This window comes from Ostrinia furnacalis, unplaced genomic scaffold (assembly GCF_004193835.3).
Source record: "Ostrinia furnacalis isolate ACB-3 unplaced genomic scaffold, ASM419383v2 OfSCF3887, whole genome shotgun sequence".
Classification (NCBI taxonomy): domain Eukaryota; kingdom Metazoa; phylum Arthropoda; class Insecta; order Lepidoptera; family Crambidae; genus Ostrinia; species Ostrinia furnacalis.
Window position 1 is genome coordinate 193379 of NW_021134126.1, and position 27553 is coordinate 220931.

The 27553-nt window shown below is 40.0% G+C and overlaps 3 protein-coding genes across 3 annotated transcripts in view; 1 reads left to right on the top strand and 2 right to left on the bottom strand.

Annotated features, from left to right (window-relative positions):
- The window catches only part of LOC114358359 (uncharacterized), a 182936-nt gene extending 175740 nt beyond the window's left edge, over positions 1-7196 (top strand). Inside the window, exons 12-16 of the mRNA XM_028312305.1 lie at positions 2620-2864; positions 3588-3668; positions 4027-4100; positions 4217-4309; positions 4800-7196. Coding sequence (XP_028168106.1) covers positions 2620-2864; positions 3588-3668; positions 4027-4100; positions 4217-4309; positions 4800-5041 — 735 coding nt within the window. The 3' untranslated portion in view covers positions 5042-7196. The remainder of the gene's footprint in view (positions 1-2619; positions 2865-3587; positions 3669-4026; positions 4101-4216; positions 4310-4799) is intronic.
- Positions 7197-8470: 1274 nt separating this feature from the next.
- On the bottom strand, positions 8471-13980 carry LOC114358357 (transmembrane protease serine 9-like). The gene is made up of 7 exons (XM_028312303.1): positions 13236-13980; positions 13011-13161; positions 11251-11412; positions 11063-11156; positions 10497-10655; positions 9720-9790; positions 8471-8597 (listed from the first exon to the last, which is right to left on the bottom strand). The coding sequence occupies exons 1-7, from the start codon at positions 13978-13980 to the stop codon at positions 8471-8473; spliced, it is 1509 nt and encodes a 502-aa protein (XP_028168104.1).
- A 503-nt stretch (positions 13981-14483) lies between these two features.
- IFT52 (intraflagellar transport 52) lies at positions 14484-27267 on the bottom strand. Its single transcript, XM_028312309.1, has 9 exons — positions 27107-27267; positions 20813-21030; positions 20110-20245; positions 19073-19221; positions 18387-18535; positions 17691-17838; positions 16128-16231; positions 15655-15796; positions 14484-15294 (listed from the first exon to the last, which is right to left on the bottom strand). Exons 1-9 carry the CDS (start codon positions 27220-27222, stop codon positions 15122-15124), a joined length of 1335 nt encoding a protein of 444 aa, XP_028168110.1. The 5' UTR covers positions 27223-27267; the 3' UTR covers positions 14484-15121.
- Between the last annotated feature and the right edge of the window lie 286 nt (positions 27268-27553).

Below are 27553 nucleotides of genomic sequence, written 5' to 3' on the forward strand. Positions count from 1 at the left end.
AAAAATAACTTTAAAGGGTCATCGTTTTACAGACATAAGTGACATTAACCCGTAATCCTGAATCCTGATACATAAAGTTAGCCTATTAATTTAACACGGGTACGACTGTACTCAGTGTTGCACTATCAAATGCAATTGACGCGCCACTATGCCAGGGTTTTTATGTTCCTGGTCAGGCTTTAAATATAATTTACTGTATTCGTCTGAATTAGAGGTAGGTAATAACTCAAACGTTAAAACGCAAATCGTCAGACAAAAAACCACAACTAGCATAACGTGACAACCTGATATGGTTGCCCGCAATATGGTAGTATGTGTAATGATAATATTGTATTAAGTAAATAGAATTTACTGTATTCGTCTGAATTAGAGGTAGGTAATAACTCAAACGTTAAAACGCAAATCGTCAGACAAAAAACCACAACTTAAAAGAACTTATAAACACAAACTTGGAAAATAGTTCATCAGTTGAAGAATACGTAAATAAAATAATGACAGCGGCACACAAATTAAGAAATATAAAATTCAACGTAGACGATGAGTGGTTGGGTACTCTGATGCTGGCGGGATTGCCTGAGGTATACAAGCCAATGATAATGGGATTGGAAAGTTCTGGAATGAAAATTAGTGCTGATCTAGTAAAGAACAAACTATTACAAGAAATACAGTCGACAGAATCAGACACTACTTCTGCATTTTATACAAAGAATTATCCCAAAGGCAACCAGCAAAGTACTAATATAAAAGGACCAAGATGTATTATCTGCAACAAGTATGGTCATCTCAGCAAAAATTGTTGGCACAAGAAAGATGATGCAAAATCTGATGAAGATACTGGTTATGTTGCTGCATTTTCTGCATGCTCAATTAATGACACAATGAACTGGTACGTAGACTCTGGCGCCTCCATGCACATGACGATGCACCGGGAATGGCTTCATGAGATCAGACCGCCACCTGTATCAAGTATTCGTATTGCTGATAACAAGTTATTGAAAGTTGAATGCTCTGGCAATGTTTTGATAGAAGCACTGGCAAAAAATGGCAGCACAGAAAAAATACTAGTGAGAGAAGTTTTTATGTTCCAGATCTGAAAACAAATCTATTATCAGTTGGGAAAATAATAAAAAGTGGCTGTAAATTGGCATTTAATAAAAATGGTTGTCAGATTTATAATAAAGCTAATGTTTTAGCAGCAACAGCATCGACCCGTTGACAGATGACTCTATGGTCACTGGTCACGGTCGAGATCGGTATACTAAGAGAAAATCAACCTTGCGATTTAAAAAAAAATAAAGAGGTAAAAATTATGATGTGGGGTTCAGGGATGCCAGAAGTAAGAAATTATTTTACATAGCGCCTCTAGTCCCAAACTAAGCAAAGCTTGTAATTTAAACAAATATGGCAATGTACCATTCTGCTTGCTTATTGGCCGCTAAGCCCTTGGCCAACTCAGTAAACGACCAACGACGGACGATTGTCACTCAACCACAAAGTACCGCGTAAATTAAAAGATATTTTTTAATTAAAAATATTAACCAATAATATTTTTAGTTAGATCAAATATATTTTAAAGTTAAGTTATACTTAGATCGAAATGTATTTATTAGGTGATCAATATTAAAAGGCAAACTTGATATAAAAATCATCAAATTAACAAAATTAAAGATCAATAACTAAAAAAGAGGATCAAATATTATTTTTGTTTACTAAATATTAAAAGAGTATGTTAAACATAAATATTATGTTACCTTAAATGAAGATCATTCATAATTTATCCGTAGATCAACTAATATAGACCCAATAATTAATATAAAGATAAAATATAATAAAAAACATCGTTTATTTTTAAAAGTGCACATACAAAAAAGATCAATTAGTTTTTAGAGGATCAAATAATATTGTCCCATATTCTGGTAACCGAGTGCGAGAACGATCACTGAAAACTTAAACGCGAAACGCGTGCGATCAGCCAGCAGATACCTACTGTGCTGATGACGATGGTGAGTTAAAATGACAGTTAAGAAAGCTAAAATGGTATGTTTTGTGAGATACTGAATAAAAAGTAGTCAAGGAATCTTTTGGTGTGTGAGAACGAGAGCCTTAACGCCAAGCGCATGCGTCTAGGATTGGACCCCGTGAGCCAGCCGATGCCTACTGTACCGACGCCCATGGTAAGTGTTGAAAGAAGCCGAGGAATTTTCTAGTAAACGCATGCGAGAGTGAGGAATGCCTCAAAGTGAATCGCATGCGTCTGGGATTTTACCCTGTCAGCCAGCTGATGCCTACAGTGCCTACTCCCATGGTAAGTTTTGTGAGACGCCAGTAAAGAAATCTACTGGCAATCGCGATGGGAGAACAAGATAAATGGGGGTTGGGGATCTGGAGTTGGACTGCATCAGCCATCTGATGTCTAAGTTTTGATAGAAGTACAGATCAAATTGTTACAGCTCACTCATATTGCATCATCTATAGTACTTACGTAGTCATTAATATGCCAAAAAAAAAGATTGGTTTTTAGGCAAAGAAATTAACATTGACTGCCGATTTAAGTAATTTTCTTTCCTTTACAAAATTCCTACTAACCAGCTCCAAACTAAGTCTCTCCCTTCATTCCAGGCCATCGACACCACCGCGACTTCAGCCGTGGCCTCCTCCTTCCTCAGCCTGTACAGCGGAGCCATCAGCAGCCCGGCCTCTACGCCCACTACCAGCACAGCCTCGCTGCCCACTGCTGGGCACAGCAAGGCCGCTGCGGACACCACGCGGCCGTCAGCCAGTCCCACTATGGAGAACGCTCTCTTGAACAATAACAGCCTGAAGCTGGATAACGCTAACGGCAATGCTGGGAGTAAAACTGCCAGGTGAGGATATGTTTTATGAAATTCATCACCATCAGGTCATTATTTTAGTCTCCACTGCAGGCAAATGGAGGAATTGGCTTACACTCCCCACGCAGGCTAAACGAGTTGGGGAGGCATTTTTTTTTAAAGTAGTACTTTTGTGAAATACTTAGGTTTAATTTGTCGTAAGGTTGACTTTTCAATCGTTTGCACTTTTCACTACTAAAACAACAAATAGAATAGAATATTGTTTATTTGGCACAATACACAATACATGATATAGGCACAATACAAGATTAAAACATCATAGAAAAAACAAAAAAAAAAAATAGATTTGAAGTGCCCTGTGCCAAAAAGATCCCTGACTCAGCATTAGTCGTGACAAAGATGCCACGACACTGATTTTCAGCAAGGACAAATGTAGTATCGCTCGGACATGATATTCAACAGATCGTCGATCCACCGAGTGGAGATTTTTTATAGTTTCGTGTTTTTCATAATCAAAAGCTACTCCGCCCCTTTCTCTTTTGGGTCTTTCTTTTTTTCAAACGTCATTAACTTCTAAATAAAATTGTAACTTCGATGTTTTATTACTATGTTGCGTATTATCCTCATATTCCTCGTCATCATCATGTTCATTACGGAACATAGGCCTCCCAAATGATTTCTATTTCGCCCGGTTGGTTTTTAAGTATTATACTTACTTTTAACATGTTAAGTGATTGTTTCCTTTGCCAATTCCAGCCCGGCTTCGTCTCCAGCGCCGCTGTTCAGACCCTCGTTCCCAAATACTTTCGGCACTCCGCAGACTTTTGGAAGGCAGCCGTAAGTTGCTTTTACTTGTTAATTTGTGACTGAGAATTTCTTCTTTGGATAATTCTTTCTTTTACTTTTTTTAACCTTTTTTCCATTCATACATTATTTATTAATTTGATTCAAATCTTGCATTACTTACACTTAAAATATTAAGATAAAACTTTTGATAAATCTTCGCCATGATAAGCCGCTGCCTTGTCGATTGGACATAATACATAGAGCAGCTCTTCTGTATTGTAACTTCTGTTGTTGATGTAGTATCAATTACTATCATTTAAGATTAGTAGTTTTCCAGCTTGGCGAATTTCTGCGTGAATGTCAACCAAATCACTCTTTATTAAACGATATTGTTGTTATCTTTTTGCAGGACCAGTTCAAATCCGGCAACAGCGCTCTCAAGCAGCGCTCTGCTGTCAACACTGACTTCTCTGCCTCCTACAGGTCATTATTTCAGTCTATTTATTTATCTTTATCTACAGAAAAACTTAATTTTTAATGATCTTCATGAATTTCTAAAATAAATATTAGTGTTTCAAACTTTTTTACGAATATTTCAGGCGTCGGAGTGAACGCAGCAATGGCGGCTTACCAAAGTGCGTTATTGTCGGCTATGGCAGCGCACACCCATACATTCCCTACTAGCCTCGCTGGTAAGTTGGTTAAATATGAACTAATTGTAAAGCTACGATGATTTATGACTTTGCATTGGAATTGATGTTTATAAATGAAGTAAGGCTTTGATTTCTGTGAACAAACACAGCAATATTAAGAAAATTACAATTAGATCAAGTTCGAGAGAGTAATTACACATAACAGTTTTAGCAAATGTTTGTCGGCCGTTTGGTGGAGTGGCTCAGAACGGACTACTATGCGGAGAGGTCCCGGGTTCGATTCCCGGCCGGGCAGAAATTGAAATGATGAATTTTAATTTCTGTGACGGGTCTGGGTGTGACTATGTATAATATGTATGTATTTAAAAAAAAAGTATATAAGTAGTATATCCGTTAAGCTAGCACCCATAACACAAGCATTAAGTTGCTTACTTTGGGGCTAACTGGCGCTGTGTGAAATTGTCCAAAGATTTATTTATTATTTATTTAAATGTATCAACCATTAAAACATGAATTCTATTGATTACAGCTCCAACAGATCTGTCACTGAAGAACACGCCTACCCCGACGTCGCTCCACGCCACGTCCACCGTCTCTTCTCTCGCGGCCAACACCGCTTCTTCCACTTCAAAGACCCCTCTCCTCTCACACAAGCTGTCAGGGGCCGAAGTGGGAGCCGTCAGGCAGCTCATCACCGGCTACCGTGAGTCCGCTGCCTTCCTTCTCCGCTCAGCCGACGAACTCGAAGCTCTCCTCTTGAACCAACCCTAGGGTTCAACCAAACCCTCATTCGCTGACACGCTCGGGTTCAAATTCGGTTACTTTTAACCTGAATACCTCATTTTAACGAGTGTGCCGCCGAATGGCCGGAAAAGTGCCCCAAAATTGTTTCACGTTGGACTTGTCAAATTTGTACGTGTTTACGAACATTTTTGTATATTTGGACGATATTGTTATCGAGGACAAATTCAAAATTGTGGTTTGATAAATGCTTTGTTCGATTCCGGTGTTACGACAATTTTTATGCTATTTTTATTTGAATTCGTTATTTAAGTGACTGTTTGAGGATGCCAATCGCGTAACGTTGTTTTTTAGAAGTACAAATAATCCAGATTCAATACAATAGTCAGTTTTCTCAATAGTTCATTAATTCACATACAATACAGGCTTTGTGTAACCATATGCTATGCAGTAGAATACAGTTCACAGTAATATTACATCGCTTTGTTTTCCAGACAATGTTCGGTTGTCATCACTGTCCTAGTGCGTCTAGTTGTATGGTGCTTGTTTCCTCACAGTACAGTGTTGCCAACTTTTTCTACCGTTTTAATCTTGTCCAGTTATAGTTAGTAGTCACGAGTGCCCGCTCGTATGTCCATAAGTCTATTTCGGCGATTCGTACAAAGCTGCCATAATTATTGTAAAGAAAATTAATACGTGTTGCCATTCGACACTGGTTGGAAGAGTACAAAATTATTTTTGTGTATATTTAGATGTAAGAAAGAAATCAGGGAGATTCTAGTGTTAGGTTTAAATTCGAATTCTTGCCTGGTGTGATTTGTTTAGTCTGGTGCGAGTCACTAGGCGTGCTTGGTCCTGGCGGCTACATAGGTATACCTATCTTCGCGTTTTAAACATTTTGGAGTAAGAAATACACTATTTCACTTACACGTTAAAGTATGAATCTAATATTAGGTTCTAAAGTGGCATTTTAGATATAAGAAGCACGAATTTATTTGTTGTTTTGTACTATAAGAATAGTGCAGTAGTTGTACTTATACATGATTAATATATTTCTAATTTATCACTTTATTTAAAATTCTTCGATTGATTAGCATTTTTGTGGTCGGCCCATACAAATTTCTAACTTTCTCCGTCGTTGTCTTAGTTTCTTCGTATGCATTTCGTATTTGAAGTAACTTTCGCTTTGCTCAGTACAATGAACATTTATGTTCTTATATCTATTTGTTACCATAGATTTTATGGCCAAGTACTATAGTTAGGTATAATTAGTGTTACTGCTTTTATGATGTACAAATAAGGTTCAATTCATTGTAATATAAATGAATCCGTTTTCAAGTTTCTATATGTGGCCTATGTTATTTTGTGCAAAATTTTCGATACTTATACCTCGTTATCACATATTTTGTTCAATTTGTTAACAAGTTAACTTAGGATAGTTTGTTTACAATCTCGGCCAGTGTTAGTCGATGTTTCCGATTTAAGCAACTACTATAGGTTTTGATATATTAATAAGTTTTGAAACAGTATACTTAAATAGAATAATTAAATGTCATAAACGCTTATTAAGTTGCTACTGATTTTATTGCTTCGATATTTGACACCAATGTGGATAGGCCCAAATGCGTGTATTGAGCCAATCACATCTCAGGTAAATTTGAAATGGACCAATCACGTGCTGGTATTTTTGCGTGGCCCATCCACAATGGTGCAAGATGTTCGGAGACCGCAAGTAATGTATGATAGTTTTCCAGTTTGCCAGTTTTCTCAATAGTATAAACGCTTCTCGCCAGTTTTAACATAGAAAATTGTAAATTCACTTTTGAATATTAAAATTGCCAAAGAAACGAATTGATTTGTGTACGTTATGTGGAATTGCTGATTACTTTTATGTATTTGTATGATTATGTTAGGGTTAATTTAGCTTAGTTTTATCTAAAAGTCATTCCAATATTTTTCTAAAGAGAACATCATCGGTGCGATAGGAAATGCTGTAGTCATTGTAAATGAAAAATATGTAAAAAGTATGTTTAGAGTATTATAAAAAAAGTTGATTAGAAATATGAGAAAGTTGATGTTGGGATAACGAAAAAAAAAACGAAAATGGTGGTAAACGTTGAGAAAATGAATTTGTTAGACATTAAAATATATTATTATTAGAGATGTATAAATGGTTTACAATTATTATTATTAGTTTGAGAGAATAACAAAAATGATGAAAATGACAAAATGGCGATTGTTACTATTACGATATGAGAATTTAGTTATAATTTTGCAATTTCAAAATGTGAGTTTTACAATTTTGAAAAAGAAAATATTAAATATGCTCATATACAGATGTTGGTGTTATTTATTTATTTGCGCAAACTTTAATTACCCAATAATAAATTAGAAAAAAGTGAATACTGTACTAAATCAGTGACATTTATTTAATCAAGCAAGAAAATTAAAAAATGAACTTAATTTTAATTAAGTTACTACCGTCGAATGAATCCATTAAATCCTGTGTGTTCTGAATTCAAGTCCGTTATTTTATTTCATTTTTCTTTTCAGTTATTACCACTTCACTATGTCAGGGCGCGTTTCGAGCCGCGGCCGCGACGTAGGATACCTGCGGAAAATAGTAATATACCTAAATTTTGAAATAAAAGTGAAATTAGAGGAAAATAGAAAAAAAGGAGGTTGCTCATTTAAATAGGTCATGACACTGTTAACAATAACATTATAAAATTACAAAAAAAAAACTTTGTTTTAACACTAGTCTTATAAAAGATTATAGTGAATAACTATTGGACTTCTTGGCGGGAATCTGAAGCGTCATGTTAGCGGTTTTGTTTTATTTCCTCAAATTCGTGTTTGGGCGACTATTAATGTGTAATAATAATGGTGGATTATTAACCATTAAGTGTTCGTGAACGTGCATGAGTGTGGGCAAGTGAAGCAAAACAGTGCATCGTGATTCTTCTGGTTCTCTCAAGTTGTCCATAGGAGGTCTTAGTAAAGCACCACAACTTTACTGAGACTCAAAGGGTGGGAAGGGGTATCATCTATCATCCTTCATTATAATCATTACTTGATCTCATTTTGTAACTTGTATCACATAAATACTTGAAAATGGCACAAATCAAGTCGACCTCGACGTGTATTGCCAACATCATCAAAAAAGAAGAAGAATAACTATTGACTTGACTCCTGTCAACAATTGACAATTTGCTGCCTGTTATAAAAACTTAAAAAGTGTACGCTTTCATATTCAAAAACTAAAATATGGTTATAGCTCACTTATCAATCCGGAAAGGGATCAACACCAATACCTTTTAGCTGCGAGGCAAGGCGTTTACGTTACGGTGCGGATAAGAGCGCGTTGCAGTACGGAGTTTCCTACAAATAATACTGATCGCCTCGAGTTGACACGGTTACGATCCGTTTCCGGGTTGATAAGTGTGCTACGTCCGTAAATTACCTGTCAGGGAACGGATAGTAACGTTCGTCGGCCATCAGTATGTGTGTCGCGTTGATTATGAAGTCCATGTTGTTTTGCGAGGCCAAATACGAGAACATGGCGGGGAAACGATCAGTGCCGCATCTGAAAATTCGTCCATTTTTAATAATACATTTTATAATAACAACAAGCGCACTGTGTGTGTTCTATCGCCCGTATTCACAAACGATGCTTGCTTAAGTGAAGCAGCCCACAAATCACGCACAATGACCCAATCATGAGGCTAAGTGCGGTATTGGATTGCCCTGCAAAACTAAATAAGTGAAGCAGAAAATCGAACGCACAGCGTTGAATAGAGCCCTGTGATTGGTTCATGCGTCCACGCGCACTGTGAAACCTAATAGTAATGTTTGTGAAGACAGGTGTATGATGTGTAAGTACCTTCTACCTTAAAATAAAACTATAACCTGGTCGAGTTAACTGCTCACTTGGCGGCCGTGACGTCACATCGACGCTCTGGTACGAACGGGGCGAACAAGGAAAAATGTGCGGTTGAGTGCGAGGCAGTGGCGGGGCAAGACCTAAATTTGATGTGGGCAAGACAGATTTCGCGAGGCCTTGTTCTGTGGCGACCTGAAGACGGATTTTATGAAATAATAAAAAAAACGGGTCAATGGTCTAATCATTGACAGTTTCTGATTTCTTGATTCAGTGATTATTTTTAAAGGAATTTTGCGCCAAAGAATAATGTTTGTCACTTAAAACCGTGTTGTTGCTTAATTTTGTGTCTGATCATGGCTGAATTTGTTTGAAAAAAAAAAAATTATCTACATTTTTTAGCTATCAATAATTTATATTTAATAGTCAATGTTTCAAAATTTTTGATGCGCGAGGCCCCTTGTTCCGCGAGGCCGTAGGCGGTGGCCCACGTCGCCTACGCCTTACGCCGCCACTGGTGCGAGGGAGAGTCGCATTCCAGCGAGATGCGCGGTTAACTCGATCGAGTTGTAGGTATCTAACCATAAGTGAGTAAAAAAAGAGTACAAAAATGTGCTAGTAACTTTAGTTACTTTTAAACTAAACTTGATCGTCTTTGCGTTAAAGCAATTATGTGTCTTATACCTGTTTTAACCATAAATCCCTAATTATTAAGTGACTCCTGAAAACAACATTCCTGTTATGTGTTACACTAGTAGTCACTTAAAAATTAGGGATAGATGGTGAAAACGGGCATTAGTGTAGGTAAGTCCATGGTTTATTACTTACAGTCTCCGTATGCCCCATGAAGCGAGCCCCCACAGGACACCATCGCTCACTGCTGGTGCGCCTGTGTCGCGCTAAAATACAAAAAACATGTTCAAAACGATATCGCGATGGAAAACGAAACAGTGCCATCTATAAGTAAAAACTAAGATGAAAATAGTTAGACTTAAGACTTTAGCGTATGGAGTCATTCCGTTTTTTTTTTGCAAAAAAACCGAACCTTTGTAGTAAATTGAGTTTCAAACACACATAAGTAATTATGTGATTCTGCATTAGGCCCGGTTTCACCAAGACGGACGGACGATTTTTTCCATAGAATTTGATAACGGCGCGGTGACGGCGTGACGCGGAGCGGAGTTGTGCGGAGCGGAGAAGAGAGGTGGAATTAATGAAATCTGATAGGTTATTCAGAACACTCCGCCTTGGTGGAAACCGGGCCTTACTGGATCCCGCATACTGGTTTGCCGTGCCAACGAGCCCTTAGGCCCTTTTCACATGTCCCGGTTGCCGGCTAACCGGCGCCGGGTACCCGGTGGTGAAGTGTATGGGCATGCCGGATTAATTACGCCGGTACATGTGAAAGCTACGTACCATGCCCATACACTTCACCACCGGGTACCCGGCCCCGGTTAGCCGGCAACCGGGACATGTGAAAAGGGCCTNGCATGCCGGATTAATTACGCCGGTACATGTGAAAGCTACGTACCATGCCCATACACTTCACCACCGGGTACCCGGCCCCGGTTAGCCGGCAACCGGGACATGTGAAAAGGGCCTTACCGTGCAGGGTGCCCTCCTGCCCATCTGCGACAGGCAGATGAAGTTGTCAGTCACGGTGACCCCGAACCGCTGCGTCACGTTGTTGCATTTGCCCCGGTCCATCAGACGCGTGTGGAACACTTGGAGGCTCATGTCTTTCTTGTCCACCACGCCATCTCGCTAGAAACGATAAATCAGAGAAGCATTCTAGAAATAAGTAGGTACTTTTAAGGTCGGACCGCATTTGCACGGCGCTACGCGGCCCTGCACTGCGCGTCAAAATATATATATTTGTGCGGCGCAGCCCGGCACTGCACGGCGCGACACAAAGTGTCAAATTATTCTTTTAGTCATTTTGTATGGAATGAATGAATGAATATGTATTTTGACGCGCAGTGCAGGGCCGCGTAGCGCTGTGCAAATGCGGTCCGACCTTTACATAACCATACAATGATAGATCCAAAGTCAATATGAACCACCACCAACACTACGTCTCGGCAAAGAAGGAACGCAAGATATTTGGTGGCTATGGTGTGAAATAACCAGACAAAAAGGAAAAAAATGCTACAAATGGCAAAGTTTTATACCCGCTCAGCGCCCCAACTGGTGACCCAGGCGTCCTCGAAGGCTGGCAACATCACCCGATTCGGTAAGTCTACCCCGTGAACCGAGTCTGAAAACCTAAGTAGGAAAATATGAGATTAAGACATAAGTCCTCCATTCGTAGGTACAATTCTCAAGAAAAACATAAATAAATAAGGAACTCTGATATTACTTGATGTTCCTATCCAGCAGTAACAATGCCACGTCATAGTCCGGATTCTTTCGGATGCTCCATTGGGGGTGCTTCATGACCTCCTGGATCTTGGCCGTCTGCCCGCCGTGGTCGGTGTGGCGGGACCCCGCGCGCACGCGCAGACGGCTGATACGGCTCGACCTGGTGCCAGAGTATGTTTTAAGAGTTGGTGTAACCTATTTTTATTTTTTATTTTATTTTATTAGGAAAACCAACAGCAATACAAATACAAATAATGAGATCTAAAATTATGTATCTGCTTACACATTTATAGGTAATCGCAAATGGAAGTCAAGGTGCAAATAGACCATACGCTGTTATAAGAGCAGACATTTAAAGAATTTACAATTTACAAGTGAAACAGTACTTTTTAAGCGCCGCTGGAGTGGGAGTCAAAAAAGTCTGAATTGAATAATTTATTTATAGTAGTGGGTTTGGTTCGAAATAATTCTAGATCACTATGGAGTAACTAAGCTGGCGCAGCGACCCTAAGAGAGTCTCGGCCTCCGACAAAAGAGTCTCCAATTTGGTCTTCTGTGCCATCTCTCTGCAGGAGATCGTTAATTACAAATTCGTCTTAGTCTTCGAGTTGGTGTAGGGGAGGTGAGCCCAAAGCGGGTATACCGCCCAAAGCGGGTAGCCTTCGTTATTCACGTATACAAGCCGATTGTGCACATGTGTGCGTTTCGTGGCAACGCCCGAACTTGTTTCGACACGAATCAGTTTGGCCGAAACATCGGCGACGCGTGGCGGAGCTCCGAGACGCGAATGTTTTTATTTGCCTGTTTCACAAAAAAATATCAAGATATGTGAATATGAATTACTTCATTCTGTTTAAAGTTGTGTTGAATCTGTTACTTGTGTATTATTCTGCATTAAAACAGCGTAGAATTCTTATTGTTTGAGCAACATTTCTGATAAAGATTTTGAGATTATTTTACAAAACGTGAAAAAGTATCTTTTGGGCAAAGCGGGTATGGGTAAAACGGGTAACCGCTTCTTATTCTTATTCTAATTATATATGGATACAAAAATGGTAGTTTCATAGGTAATTTTTGTTGTTTTGGATGAACAAGAATCTGAATTGATAGAAGCCTTGTTTCACATGGATAATCTTTTTTTGTTGTTGTTTTTGGTCTGACAAAATCGGATTTTTATCTCACGTATATCAATATGCAGAGAGCAATAGAATTCCGCACCCTTTCAAAAATCAAACTGCTGGAGAAGATTGGTGTAAAGCCTTTGAAAAGAGATATCCCCAACTAACATTAAGAAAGCCAAAGCCAACGTCAGTAACTCGCCTTGCCCAGTCTCGACCCGTTTTGCCCCAGGGGCCATACCCGCTTTGGGCACCCCCTGCGGGCAAACCGGGTAAAATGACCGACTGATTAGTTCTTAAATTTTTGAAGTGATTTGTTACAAGAGAAGTGATTTTTAGTTTTTATTACAAAGTTTAATACATACTTGTACGAATTATTAAAAATANACCTTGGAGGCCATTGTATAGCCTAATTCAAAACTGATCAGACTAGAATGCGTATTGCGTGTACCAAGATAAGATTTTATCGCGGTATTAGGTACCTACTAGAAATACTTTTAATAAGAGTTAAAGTATCGTGGCGAGATGGACTGACCGTCACTCTCCTATTTCTCTAAAAATCTCTATCACTATGCACGCCTTTGCACTTCTTTCCAAAAATTGCAAAATACCTAACCTGAATTACTTCCGTAATACTTACTTCCAAACACAGTTAGCTGTGGTGATGACCAGCCGAGGGTTGAGGAGGGCCCCAGCACACCAGTGCTCGCTATTCTTCTGTATCGACACCACGTAGGGGTAATCTTCTATCAAGGCGTCCCTCGCTGCTATCAACCTCCTGGCTTCGCCAACTACAAGGGAAGGGACAAGTGAAATAAAACCACTTATTTGTGCGACTCTTTATTTACAACTTTTCTCTACCTACCTTCTTTTGCCTTTTTCGAATGCCCATCGCCGCTCGTTGGTTTATGCCTTTTATTAACAGACTTCTTATCTCCTGACCTGGTTATATTTTTGTCTGCGGATCTAGTTTTATTTTTATGACCCCTCTTCGAACGTTTAGTGTATTTCAATTGTTTCGGCTTCTTCCTGATCTTGGTTCCATTGCGACTCCTATTCATTTGGTTCTTTAATTTTCTAGATTTAGTCTTCGTAAGAGTGTTATTCCGTGATTGCCTTGCTTTGGCATTTCTTTTCTTTTTAGCGGATTTGCTTCTTTTCTTTTTCTTGGGAGCAGATTTAGTAGGTTCAACTTCTGTTTTATTGTTATTGTCATCTTCTTTCAGATTCAGTTCGATTACTTTTGGGCGAAGGTCAGATGATCTTTTCCTTCTTACAGCACCGATGACATAGTCAGGTAGGACTTTTTTGACTCTGACCCTCTGTTCGTTAGTGTCTATAGGGAAGTAGGGACTCTCAGGAACAGGGTAGAGTTTTTTCTCGGCCGATCCGATAGCAGGGAAGGCTGTATATCCCTTGTTGATTGGTGCTGGTCTTTTTGGCTGCGGCAAGGGTTTTGAATTCAGGAACTTTCTGGAAATGACTATTTGCAAATTCTTCTTCGGGAGTTGTTTGGAGTAGGATTGGACGAATGCCTTAGCCGGCTGCTGGTCTTGAGATATAACATCTTGTAAATGGACGAAAAGCAGTACAAATGGTACAACCTTCATGTCTTGGTGCCGACATGAAGTGAAATCATGAAAGAAATATTAATAGCTGTTTTACGACTGTTTTGATGGCGCTCGGCAAATGGATCGATAACTTTTGTATTTTCGATGAAATTCGCATTATGTGTTTTGTAATCTTCTACGTTTATGAAATTGCTTTGACGTTATTAAATGTTTGATCATAATGATAAGCAGATATTAATTATTTAAAAAATAATAAAAGACTATGCTTCTTTTTACAATTAGTTTATTTACTTAACATTTCCTAATATTTACATAGAAATAACAAACTCTACGTTTAAATCAATCAATTCTAATTAATAATTTAATAGAAAAGTAGGTATAATCTACAATATTTTATATTAGTTATTTGGTGCAGTACCTATCTGTGAGAGGGGTTTTGGTCCGAGGATAGTCATGTGTGGTAATTTTAAACACAAGTAAACACACTTTGAGATTTCGGTCCTATAATCTGCTAAACAGTGCTGCTTTTAAAGAGATCTTGTTGGTGGTGAGTCATTTTGTCATTAGCAGTTGCCAATTTGTTATCAAGATCTGTGGGTTTGATTCTATCTTCAGCTTATGCCGTCTAGGTGGCCAGCTGCACGGCCAGCTGGACAGCCAGCTGGTACCTTCGTTTTTTGGGTGAGGAGGTACAATATAAAATAGTAGTTTTGGTCGTTTTATTATTTTTTCTTTGTCATTTCTGCTTCAGTCCTTCGGCGCGATCTTCTTGTAGGTGGCCAGCTGCACGACCAGCTGGTACAGGACCTTCGTTTTTTGGGTGAGGAGGTACAATATAAAATAGTAGTTTTGGTCGTTTTATTATTTTTTCTTTGTCATTTCTGCTTCAGTCCTTCGGCGCGATCTTCTTGTAGGTGGCCAGCTGCACGACCAGCTGGTACAGGACCTTCGTTTTTTGGGTGAGGAGGTACAATATAAAATAGTAGTTTTGGTCGTTTTATTATTTTTTCTTTGTCATTTCTGCTTCAGTCCTTCGGCGCGATCTTCTTGTGTGTAGCCAGCTGCACGACCAGCTGATGCAGTATATTATAGGTAGGTCATATGAAACGTTATGAACTAGACTAGAGAACTTTGGTTTTTTGGGATACTTGTGGATTTAGTTGTGTCCAATTTTAGTGCTTCAGTCCTTCGGCGCGATCTTCTTGTATGTAGCCAGCTGCACGGCCAGCTGGTGCAGCAGCTGCTTGGCGGAGGGCGCGTGCTCGGGCGCGTGCTCGGCGCGCGACAGCCGCACGACGCGCCCGCACTCGCGCACGTAGTATTCCAGCTCGTTCTCGATTTGACGACCGTCTCCTGGAGAAGAAGAATAGAATCTCAAAGTTTTTGATAATGGAGTAACGTCCGTCCATCCTCACAAACTTTGGTAGCGTAAAAGTTCTCGGGCTGTTTGCCGTCTCAACCAAATGTCGTCACTACAGACTGTAGTCAGGCTGTAAAGGTCTCCCTCATTGATTTCCACAACGACTGGTCTCGCGCTGCCCACATTCAGGGGTTTTCAGCCACCTTCGCTAGATCCTCGCATCGGCCTCGGCCAGCCTGTCTAGCCTACACTACGCTTTCTGGTCCGGGGTCGCCACTCAAAACTTTTCTGCCCTAACGGCCATCAGTTCTAAGATAGGCTGTTTAGAAAGCATTACCAGTTTATGTACTGACCTTGGCCCATTCTAGTACCAGGCGGCTGCAGACACTTGTTGGTGAGGCGCGCCAGTTGTGACCGCTCCGAGCTGAAGGCTTCATCCAGGTCGAACAGCTCCAGGGGTGGAGGAGGTGGCTCGCGGAACGTTGGAGGGAACACCTGGGTAGAACAATAGATACCTTAGCTCAGATGATTCCTGTGACACTTATCAAAAATCTTAACTTATCCGCATTACGCACCCTTTTTAGAGATATTGAACTCGAGTCGGTGTCTCCTCGAAAGAATGTGCGATCCCCGCGATACTCGAAAGGGCCTATTGGCGCAGTGGCAATGTATTTTTCAAATTACGTCGATGAAGAGATTTGTATTCTTAAGTTCTTAATAACAAAATTATGTATTTCTAATATTGGGTCATTCTATAACATTGTAATTGTAACATCCTATTCCATCATAAGATCCCATAGTTCGATATATCGCATGCCATACTTACGGCAAGTTGTAGCGGCGGAAAAGGAGTCTCGAATTGCGGCGCGATAAGTCGCAGGGGCTCGTGCTTGACCCCCAGCGCGTCATACAGTCCTAGTACTTCTGGCACTAAAAATTTATGACAAAGAATAGATTATTTAGTTTAAACAAAGGCAGAACGTACAGGGTTAAAAATTAAAAAAAACTATGCTAATGGCATCAAAATGGGACACTCAGCATGTCTTCCCACCGCTGTAACTCATGTGTAGCCAGGATCTACAGCTTGACCGCCAATAAAACAGCCAATAAAGGCTAAGTTTGTCTCGAGGGAAGGTTAAACTGTCATTGGACCTGCATTGAAATTCATCACATTACGTCTTCGCCTCCCGTGGTCGCCACGCCACTCGAGAACTTTCTGTCCAAGGCGTCATGGCAGGCCCCTCCCTAGGTGGAGCGACGATCTGATGAAGGACCTGGATGAGGGCAGCGCAGGACCAGTCGTTGTGGAAATTCTCGGAGGCGGCCTTTGTTCAGCAGTGGACGTCATTCCGGCCCGTGGTCGCCACTCGAGAGCTTTCCTACCCCAGCAGCCATCAGCTCTACGAGGCATGTGCCCCTCTATGTCGGTTACTTACTTTGGTTTTCCTGTGAATTCCTAATTTCTGATTCGACGCAGGGAAACTCCGAGCATAGCACGCATACTATTGGCCTCATAAGAAAACTCAAGGTCACCCAAAGAGCGATGGAGTGTGCTATAAATCAGATACGTGATCAGTTACATCAGTAAAATATCGTGCAGAGTCCGTCTCTACAGTCAACGTGAACTCCTCGTCGTGACTGCTCAGCCAAGAGAGAAACGACTGGGAAGAAGAAAAAGAAACGTACACTGGGCCAGGTTGAGTGAGAACAGCCTCCAAGTGAACAGAGAGAACTTGAGATTTGATGCCACGGAGATTCGAACCGGGAACCAAGCGGCTAAGCTGATGGGCTGCCCACCTCGCAATGCAATAGGCCACCGAGCTACCTATACGTATGTTGAGCTTAGTTGGGTGAGAACAGCCACATCGTGTCCCGGGTGCGGTATAAACCAGCTCGTTTCAGTCAAATGACGTCCACTGCTGGACAAATGCAAGTACGTACACTGGGCCAAGTTGAGTGAGAACAGCCTCCAAGTGAACAGCGCGTGTAGATGCAAGAGACCTGGGAGGTCATTGTATGTCATTTCTGCTCAAGGCAGAATGTAAACTGCATAAAGCAATTAGTCGTCAAGGAAAAAATTGAAAAAACCCGATCGCGTGACAGGTCAGCTATGCGCTTGACTGACAAAGTGAAATCCTCAGTGGAAATCGCGTAGGTATGACAATATATGAAATAGCGATAAGACCGCCTAATTGTACCTTGTGTGTTCCTTTTCTTCTGTTATGTTATTTGTTTGGTGTGCAATAAAGTGTATTTATTTATTATTATTATTATGACTGCACCAGGCAGTCTGCCAACAGGGAGAGATGGCGAGATCGTGTGGAGAGCTTGCCTTACCACGACTATTCTGCCAAGAGCAAACGACTGAGAATAAGAAGAAGAAACTTACACTGGGCCAGGTTGAGTGAGAACAGCCTCCAAGTGAACAGCGCGTGCGGATGCAAAGGATGCAGCCTGGGAGGCGGCGCGGTGGCAGGCTCCGGCCACGGCACCATGCTCAGCCACATCGTGTCGCCCAGGGTGCGGTACTCGTTCACCTGGAATCATCATCATCATCATCCCTACGGCTGTAGCAATACCGTCAATACGTCAAGGTATTAGTAGACCTACATCTCTAATTTCTCAGAGGCAAATGATCGATTTAGCCTACACTCCCCTACGTTGGCTAAATGGTTTGGAGAGCCTTTATGTCCCTTAGTCTTCTCTTACGACATCCACAGAAAAAGTGGGCGTTTTCCTATTTTATTCTGCCGGAACCACATGGGTAAATATTTCTTCATTATCATTTTAGCCACAAGACGTCCACTACTGTTGAACATAGGCCTCCCCCAATTATTTCCAGACTGGCCATTTGGTAGCGGCCTGCAAGCAGCGCCTTCCTGGAACTGTTACGTCCTACGCTGCGCTTGCCGTTACGTGGCTTCCATTCCAGAACCTTGCTACCCTATCGGTTGTCAGTTCCGCGTGTTATGTGCCCTACCCATTGTCACTTCGTCATGCTAATCCGTCGGCCTATGTCAGCGACTTCAAGTCAGTCTACTATCTACTACCAACACCACCAGGCTGTTTGTATACATGTGCTTACATCAGGATCCTCAACATCCACCGGGTTGAGGTGCAGGTCTGACGCGCCGCCGAGCTGGCTGAACACCATCTCGCGGATCAAGTCGTTGCACTCGCACTCCAGGTACTGGTCCGCGAAGAAATGGCCGGAGCCTATCACGAAGAGCTTGCCTGAAAAATGTATTTTATTAGATAGAGATATTTTTTCCACCGCTGGGCTAAAAAGTGTTCTGCCCTTTCAGATAGAGTTTGCCTTCTCATTGTCCTCGATTTTTTCAAATCGTGTATTCTACTTTTAAGTACTAGATTACATCAAGCATTTTTTAACTAGGCATATCATAAAAAAAACATGATTGTAAATAATGTAACAAATGACGGTAGTGAAGGATAACAAGCGCTCGCCGCTCATTTCGTGTCAAGCTGTCGAACGCAACGGACGTGATTTCTGCAGTGTTTTTTTTTAACGTGTGATCTGATAGTATTATTTTACGTCAGAAACAAATCTTTATTAATTGTTGTTGGATCATATCAATGCAAACATATTCGTGACAGATACATTTTCGTGATCGTTTAGATTTAACTGTTGCACTTTTTAAGTTTAATATGAGGTAGCAGCAGGGTAAAATCATCCCGAACGTTCTTTGTGGACTGTGATCTGTAAATGGTGGCATGATGGTGTTCTTTGCTGTCAAAACTTGATGGTGTTACCTCCACTCCTCTCAGAAGTGTACAGAGCAGCCACCGGCCTCTTCACTGGGTAGCAGACATCGCTGGTTGACAGCAGAGCCGCAGCCGGCTTCTTGACCGTGAGCGTCGCGCCATACGGGTACACGAAGTTTGGAGTCGCTGGGTCTTCACTGATGATGGGATTGAAGGTTAGTGGTATTCTAAGAGTTCTATCGGAAGATTTAGGGACTATTATTAGTTGTAAAAATGTCTTGTTATCAAATCTGCTGAGCAGTTGCGGTCTCACACGGAAAAGTTAAATTAACATTGACTGAATAAGTATCTTTTATTGGTTAATATTTGAAACTTTTATTTTATTGTCATCATTTTCATCGTGACCACGTGAAAAGCCAGTGTAAAGTGGGTGACTTCAATTTGCACTGGCTGTTAAAGGTAAGGTACCTACTCCTGTTTTCGTTTCTTGGATCTCGTGACAGTTAAAATTTACTCTGGGACAAACTGAGTTTATTCAATACTTTTTATTGGTGGTCATAAAGAAGTAAATCCTAGCTAGCTACACAGGAGTTGCAGCAGTAGGAGTGAGTGAGAGTTGGTATTAGACCCATTGTTCTTACACTGGACTTACATGAATAGAACTGACGTGATTTTTTATTTTATTTAGGTATGTAAAGTTGATGATTACATAAGAGATAAAAATGTTTGGAATGTTTAACTACCTAGCTCGCATCAATACTTAAGTATGACTATAATTTGTATATTTTAAAGACTGTAAACCCTTGAAAAGGAGGCTGAAAATAGTGACCGAGTTTCTTGCGCTGCTTCTTCTCAGCACTGGCCCATTTATTGTCCCGAAGCAGTGGTAGGGTTAATATCGGGACGTGTAAAAGTGCTTTTTAAAAGCCTATTTGTAAAAATAAATGAGTTTTATGAGTTTTTATGCATTAGTATGCATGCATAAATATGCATTAAGTACCTAGTAAAGAGCAGATATTTTTATTTTACTTTTGTCTTTCATTACCTACTCTCATAAACAAACACTATTTAAAGAGTGTACTCACATATAGTCGTCAGACTCGCTGGTATAGTTGGGCATCTTCATGAGGTACTTGACGACGGCTCGGTTGAGGATCCCGGAGGAGATGTGGCACTCCTTGGGGTGGTAGAACTTGTGGTATTTCGCGCGGACTACGCAGTCTGCGGAGAAATTTGTAAAATAAAGAAATAAAAATAACACTGTTTCTGGCGCAATCGGGTAAAAAGCGGGAAATGGGTTCAGTTAAGATTTCGGGTTTATTTCGTGGCTCAAGAGGAATAATTTGAACACAAGTAATCTGGACATAAACGGTCAGTTAAAATGATCAGCTGTTTAATTTAGAGTTACCTACTATAAACTGTTAATCTTTCAAAGAAAATGGAAGTCAAATCACACGGAATCGCCCATGTTATCAGAGTCTTTTGGCACGGACTAACGCCCGTATTCACAAACGAACTTTTGCTTAAGTGAAGCAGCAAATGAAGGTTCGTGTGTCACCCTGTGCGTCCACGCGCACTGTGAGACCTCATAGTAATTTTTGAGAATACGGGCGTAACTCTGTGCCCACCAGCATGGACCCCTTCCGTATCCATCGGATATGGCATGGTAGGCGCCAGGACCCCCTACGCCATAACCTAACGCCATGTTTCAACTACTTAAATGGTACAACTACTTACTTAATAGATGAAAGGTCAATTCGTATTTAAGCATACTTAAGTAATACCTACCATTGTTAACAACAATCCCATACTCCTCCAGAAAGAAGTTAATATTAGTATTCATCCTCTCCTCCCCCCCGTCGGTCATGGCTACCAGAACCGAGTCCCCTCTCTCTACCATGCCCTTCAGGCAGGCCAGCTCATCATCAGTGAACGCGTTCTGAGGCCCAGCCACTACCAGGATCTTCACGTCTTGCAAGATGTTTTCGGAGAGCTCGTCACGGTTGCTAGAAAAATTATTTCAGTTATTTAAAATACTAGCGGCCTGCCCCGGCTTCGCACGGTTGCAATGGAATTTCCCGGCTTTTCTCTTCTATAGCACACTTCAAAATTCAAAATCTTCAGAAAAGAAGACAGTTGCTGGATCTGTACTTCTTACACAAAATTATTCATGCCTCCTTTGACTGTTCCTTTCTCTTGGAACAAATTAATTTTACAATTACGCGTAAGCATATTAGAAGCACGCGATTTATTAAACCTTTTTCTCCTAAGCCTTACAGGAGTAATCTAGGACACTATTCACCTATGGACAGACTTCAGGATCAATTCGGAGTATTAGCTAAGTGTAGTGATTTGAATATATATGTTACGGTCAAAGTGATAAATGTGAAACTTATGAATAATCGCCGGTTATTATGAATAATTACCGCATGATTTGGTAAATGTGATTAATATGAGGTCATTTAAGTGTGTATAAAACTAAATAGGCGGCTTAGGGGTGGCCCAAGGGCCACCCCCGCCGCACCTTAACCTATTTTTCACTTTAAATCAAAACATTATGTTATGGTCATCATAGAAAAGTAATATTATGCAAGAAACATTCCAAACTCATTATGCCAAATTATATTAATATATGATATCAAAACGTTCAAGTTTGGTTGTACACGAGCACGTACACAAGATGTGGTTCTCTTTTATGAAATTTGTTACCTACTAAGGTTGAATTATTAAATAATCACTGTTAAATGTGATTAATTTATCACTTTTACCGCGACTGCCGGTAATTATTCATAATAACCGGCGATTATTCATAATTTTCACATTTATCACTTTGACCGTAACATATACACAAAGTTTAGTACTTTTAAAACTTGTGTTAATGATGTTCTAAATAATCATAGTTGTGGTTCCTCATTTTCGTAAAATGTTCGTAATATTTCGCTATCTACATTCATAGCTGTGCATATTGTCATCTTTGCTGGTGTTTATGCTTTCTTTTCTGGGTTTACTGGTTTACTTTCTGGTTTTTACATTTCAGTCAGCGGTCTGATATCAAACTGCATTTAAATATTATATTCTATATTCTACCTTCAGTCACTATTATCTAAGACATGCAGTTGATATGCTGGATTCCTGGCTTGAATTGAATTCTTATATATTAACACAAAAATTTAATTGAATGTAGTTCAATTAAATTTTTGTGTTTTTTAATTTTTAATTTAGTCGATACTACGCTTCCACGCAATCTATGCACATGTCGTGGCAGCTTTTAATTAAGGCTACACTATAAACATGTATTGTTTTCAATGTTTTTTTTTCCTGTTAATTGTGTATGTCTTGTTAGCAGTCCTTAAATAAATAAATAAATAAATAAATAGCATGTTTTATACCTATAGACCTTGCTCTTGAGTCACTCTATCTATTAAAAAAACGCATCAAAATCCGTTGCGTGGTTCTAAAGATCTAAGCATTACATAGGGACAGACAGCGGAAAGCGACTTTGTTTTATACTATGTAGTTAAGTAAGGCCTAGGTAATTTGTTATTAAAATTTTTATTGAAAAAATCTTGAAAAAATCGAATCGCTGGGTAGGAATCGAACCCACGACATTTCGTCCTTATTTAAATGTGTTCGCCCTTTCCTTGAGTAACTAAACTGAGAACCTTGTATGAACAAGGTAACTTCGACGGTCCCTACGTATAAAAACGTATCTGAAAACGGCCATTTTTACAGGAGAGCGGTTTGAAGGTTTAAACATGTGTAGCTCGCGTTCTATTTATCATACATTGATGAAATTTGGTATAATAGTTTTATATGAGGTATATTTTATAAAACATGAAGAATTATCAAAAAATAATCACAATAAGTGTATTATTTGTCATTTACTCACTTATACAACGGAAAGTTTCTAATTACAAATTACGTAAGTGGTACTTACTAACTTTTACGTCGGAGTAATATATTTGTTTAAATTATTAACTGCCACATAAGTAATTGTACACGGGAACAAAGTTCAGCTACTACTGACCGTAACTCTTACTCTAGGCCCATAAGTCCTGCTCGACGAGGCATAACAGCGTCCCGCCTCGTTTTCCAGATAATTGCATTTTAGAGGCACTCAATACCTTAAGATTCTTCCTCATCTAAGGGGTCTTTTGACTGAAGAAAACTTGTAGAACCGGTAAATTTTCTTTGTCAATAGTGCCAGGTTTGACGGCATGGCATCGAGTCCAAAGACCCACATGGCTCTTTTTTGAGTTAGATCTTGTGGAACATTGAATACAACTGGGTACTAAATGGAACCCTTTTCAAGGCACGGATATTTCAAGGTATCTGTCATGCAGATAGTTTCATCATTACAAGAATATCCTCATAAATAAATAAATAAATAACTTTCACAGCGAGGCGGCTTGCCTGGGCGCCACAGACGGCATTATGGTCGCCCTAGGCCAGGGACCACATATATTTAAAGGCATCCCTGACACCTTCACTTGACGCCCACACCACTGTCAAAACTAAGGCCCAGATCAAATATCTAAGAGCTATCCTGTTAATCACCAGTGGCGCCAAGTAGTGAGCGCAAATACGGTGACCTTATGTATATAGCCAGTGGCAGCTCGCACTTTTTCCAATCCATCGCCGTGCGAATGGAAGACAGCTTGCTTTTTCGTGGCTGCTTCCCTAATTTGGAGGTCCGAAAACTCTATGTCGGAAGGCTATGGAGAAAGGCCAGGAGCTCTATACTGGTACCCTCAAAAGCATGATTCTGTCCCATCTAAGGCATCACCTTCATAGGGAAGTGTAACGCTGCCCATCTTCTAAGACCTTAACAGGCCCAGAAAGTCTACAGGGCTACATCGTCGGCTTTAACGCAGCGTGAAGAACGAGGTCAAAGCTCCGTCATAGGAGGACAGAGAGGCCGTTTGACGTGAGACTCGCTAGACTGTGCTGTAGTCTAATAGTTGATAAACCACCTCGCCGTGGGCCGTGGCTAAGTTGGGTCGCCGAACCTTATTCGCACTCGTGCTGAAGTTTAAGGTTGCTCTAGCGATCGCATCATGACTGGGCACGGATCCTTCGAGCCCTACCTGTATTGCGGTGGCTAGGAGCATACGACACACCATATATTCTTGCAGGATAGCATAGTCAAAGCTATGTGGACGGTAACAAAAGTTGGGTGGTAATGAAGCACCTCTATCTGAGAAGACAAGGTGCCGCAAGAAGCTGCAGTACGATAGCGCGACTACGAACCAAGTGCGGGTGCATTTGAATTCGCTCCAGGGAAGGTGACAGTATGATTGCCTCCTATCTTCCTTCCTCGGTAATGGACAGCGTAACGGGGGCGTGAGGCCGCACGGAAGGCATTGCATAGATAGGCCACCACCACCGTCTGCTGACGGTGAGTGTGTGTACGGAAAAGCTGTGTACTTCCAGTTGCTCTCGTCCCAACTGTCGCCGTGTAGGTGGGAGATCTTTGTCCGGAATCTCAAAGTTAGCACTTATAGCGAGTGACGGGGCACCAGGGTATTTTTAGTGGGTATACCTCATCCTTCTGACGGGTATATGTTTGCAATATCATGTAAGCATTATCATGTAATAGTAGATTCTAAATGCAGTTAATTTAAANATCAAAATAGGTACATGTCCCAAACACATGTTTCGTAACAATCGAAGTCATAACAAAAGAGCTACTATTTGCATGCTCTGTGCTCTACACTACTCTGTAAAGGATTGACAAACACACATTTGACACTTGACAGCTACGATAAAGCAAAACGCCTGTTGATTTCTTCACGGCAAAGTTTTTTTTGGAAAATCAAAAAATCTCAACATCAATGCATTAATACCAAAAACGACAAAGGGGGCGACCTTCAAAATATTTATTTGAACATTTCCATATAAGAATTATTGCTTCATACGTTAAATTAACAAAGTTCTCGAAGAAATAAAATTTCCATACGTCTCCATTTTAAATGTTGTTTATTAATTTTTTACGTATTTATTTAAAATTTCGAAAAGGCGGCGACCTAGATCAAGGATTGGGCTACCCTACACAAGTTCCTTTGATGTATTTAAGCCATTATTCGCAGAGCACTCGTGATTTAAAAATATGTCAATTTTAAGGATTCTGTGCAGGACCCCCTTAACTGAGCCGAAACTGTTGGGTGCTCTGAAGGTTTTGCAAACAAAAACGGCAAATCACGGAACTGGTAGATACTGAATTATACGTAGGGACCGTCGACTTGTCACTAGAGATGAAACGGATAGTTGTTTGGCCGGATACCGGATACCGGATATCCGGCCAGCTGTTAGGCCGGATAGCCGGATATCCGGCGGCCGGATAGTTGGCCCATTGTCTCGTTTCATGTCGTGACGAGTTTAGCGCCGCACAGGTGCTTCGAAAGCGATCAGTGGGTCTATTAGTAGACTAGACTAGTCACACTTTTCGAAAATCGAATCTGTCCGAATAGAATGTCAGATTTTGCCACTTTTCTAGGGGGCAGATCAATTCGAGCGATTTCGTTTGCTTTCGTGAGGGTGTGATTGAATAGCGAAAATTAAATTAGTTTACTTGCTGCGTAATCTGACTGAACTATATGCATCATGTCATCAAACCATCAGTGAAAAAAAGATCGCCTTTTTTATTTGGCAATATTTCGACATTAACAGATATTATTTACTACAGGGTGGCCCAGAAGAAAATTCACTTTTGAAAATTTAATGAAACGAAAACTGTACATTTTTGTAGAACTTTAACTATTGCAATTTAAAGGAAATTTAGTGCAATTAATTTTAAAATTTACTTCCTTTAAATAAATTTTATTGTACATGTGATTCCCTTGACGTTTACAATATTCGGTCAACATAGCTACATCAAAATTTTGGAAAACTTTAGTTAGAGTTACCTCGAAATGGATTCAGGATGGATGAATGCTGCAGAGTTTTTGGATTATTAGAGTATACTCTGCTCATAAGGTAACCCCGCAAAAAGAAGTCTGCTGGAATGAGATTAGCGCTTTTAAGAGACAGTGAGATTTCATCCCTGCTTAATTGGTTTATTGCATTGAAGGGATGATTAATTTTTGAGAATGTTATACTGGTAGGCTGAAAAGCTTTTTGATTTTTAAAGCTGCAAGATTCGCTAGGCTATGACCGGAGCACTTGGTTTCACCAAGACGATGGGGCTACGTGTCACACTTCAAATGAGAGCATTTAGATGGTAAAAGACATGTTCCCACAAAAAATAATTTCAGGCAGGGGTGACATCTCCTGGCCACCAGGAAGCCCTGATCTCACTCCAGAAAATTCTTTTTTGTGGTGTTACATTGAGGATAGAGTATACTTTTATAATCCAACAAACATGCAGCAACTGAGCATTCAGCAAAAAATTGAAAATAGGTTTCGAGGTAATTCTAACGAACGCATTTTAAGATTTTGATGTATGTTGATCGAATGTTGTAAGCGTCAAGGAAATCTCCTGGGCGATGTAGTTTAATAAAGGTACATTTAAAAATAAATTGCTTTAAATTTCCTTCAAATTGCAATAGTTAAAGTTCAATTAAAATGTACAGTTTTCGTTTCCTTCAATTTTCAAAAGTGAATTTTCTTCTGAGTCAACCTGTATTTATGTATTCGTCATTAGATAGAATAGCCCAGAAAAAGAAACTAGTTTTTTGAAAGGCTTTTTGAAGAATGGCTTTTTTGTAACTTTTTGGACTTTAAATAAAAGCCGTCATTATTATAAGCCATTTTATTGATATTTATCTCAAAGATTAATGTATTTCATTTTATTAATAGGAAATTGTCGTAGTTTTTTAATATCCGGTATCCGGCCGGATAGTGAGTTACTATCCGGTATCCGGCCGGATAGTAAATTTAGGCCGGATATCCGGCCTACCGGATAGTTGCCGGATATCCGTTTCATCTCTACTTGTCACTTTCATTCTCATCTAGTTCAGACGAGCTGGGAATCGAACCCTGGAGTTCTGGTCGGACTGGTTAAGCATTAATCCACGATATTTACAAGTTTATTTGTAATTAAATTACATAATAGGTTTAGAATAACGTAAAATACACACTCACATCATAACTTTCCACGTGGTCTTCAATTTTCTATGCAGCATTTTGTAGTTTTCGTTGATTTTGAACAATTCATTTTTGGACACGTCGAAAAGTATCGTATTTACTATTGTCTTCATTACTTTATATTATTTTAATAAACTTATCACACAAATACAAGTATTCTACGCAATGCATAAAGTTTGTTTTCTTGTCATTGTCAGTTCGTTGCTAGGCAACCGTTTATTTGTGTCATTCTTGTCATAGATTTCAAAGAGTATCTATGTTGAAAATATCAATAAAAAGGTTGTATGTATTAACACAAAGTCAATCTTAAGGTGAGTATAGACTAGAGCACTTGCTTGTAACAGAACAACTTGACTTACTTGACTTATGGTCCTATGTCCCCTAGATGGGGCAGAGGGCGTCCACAACAGTCCTCCATCGCGTTCGGTCTTGAGCTATGTGTTT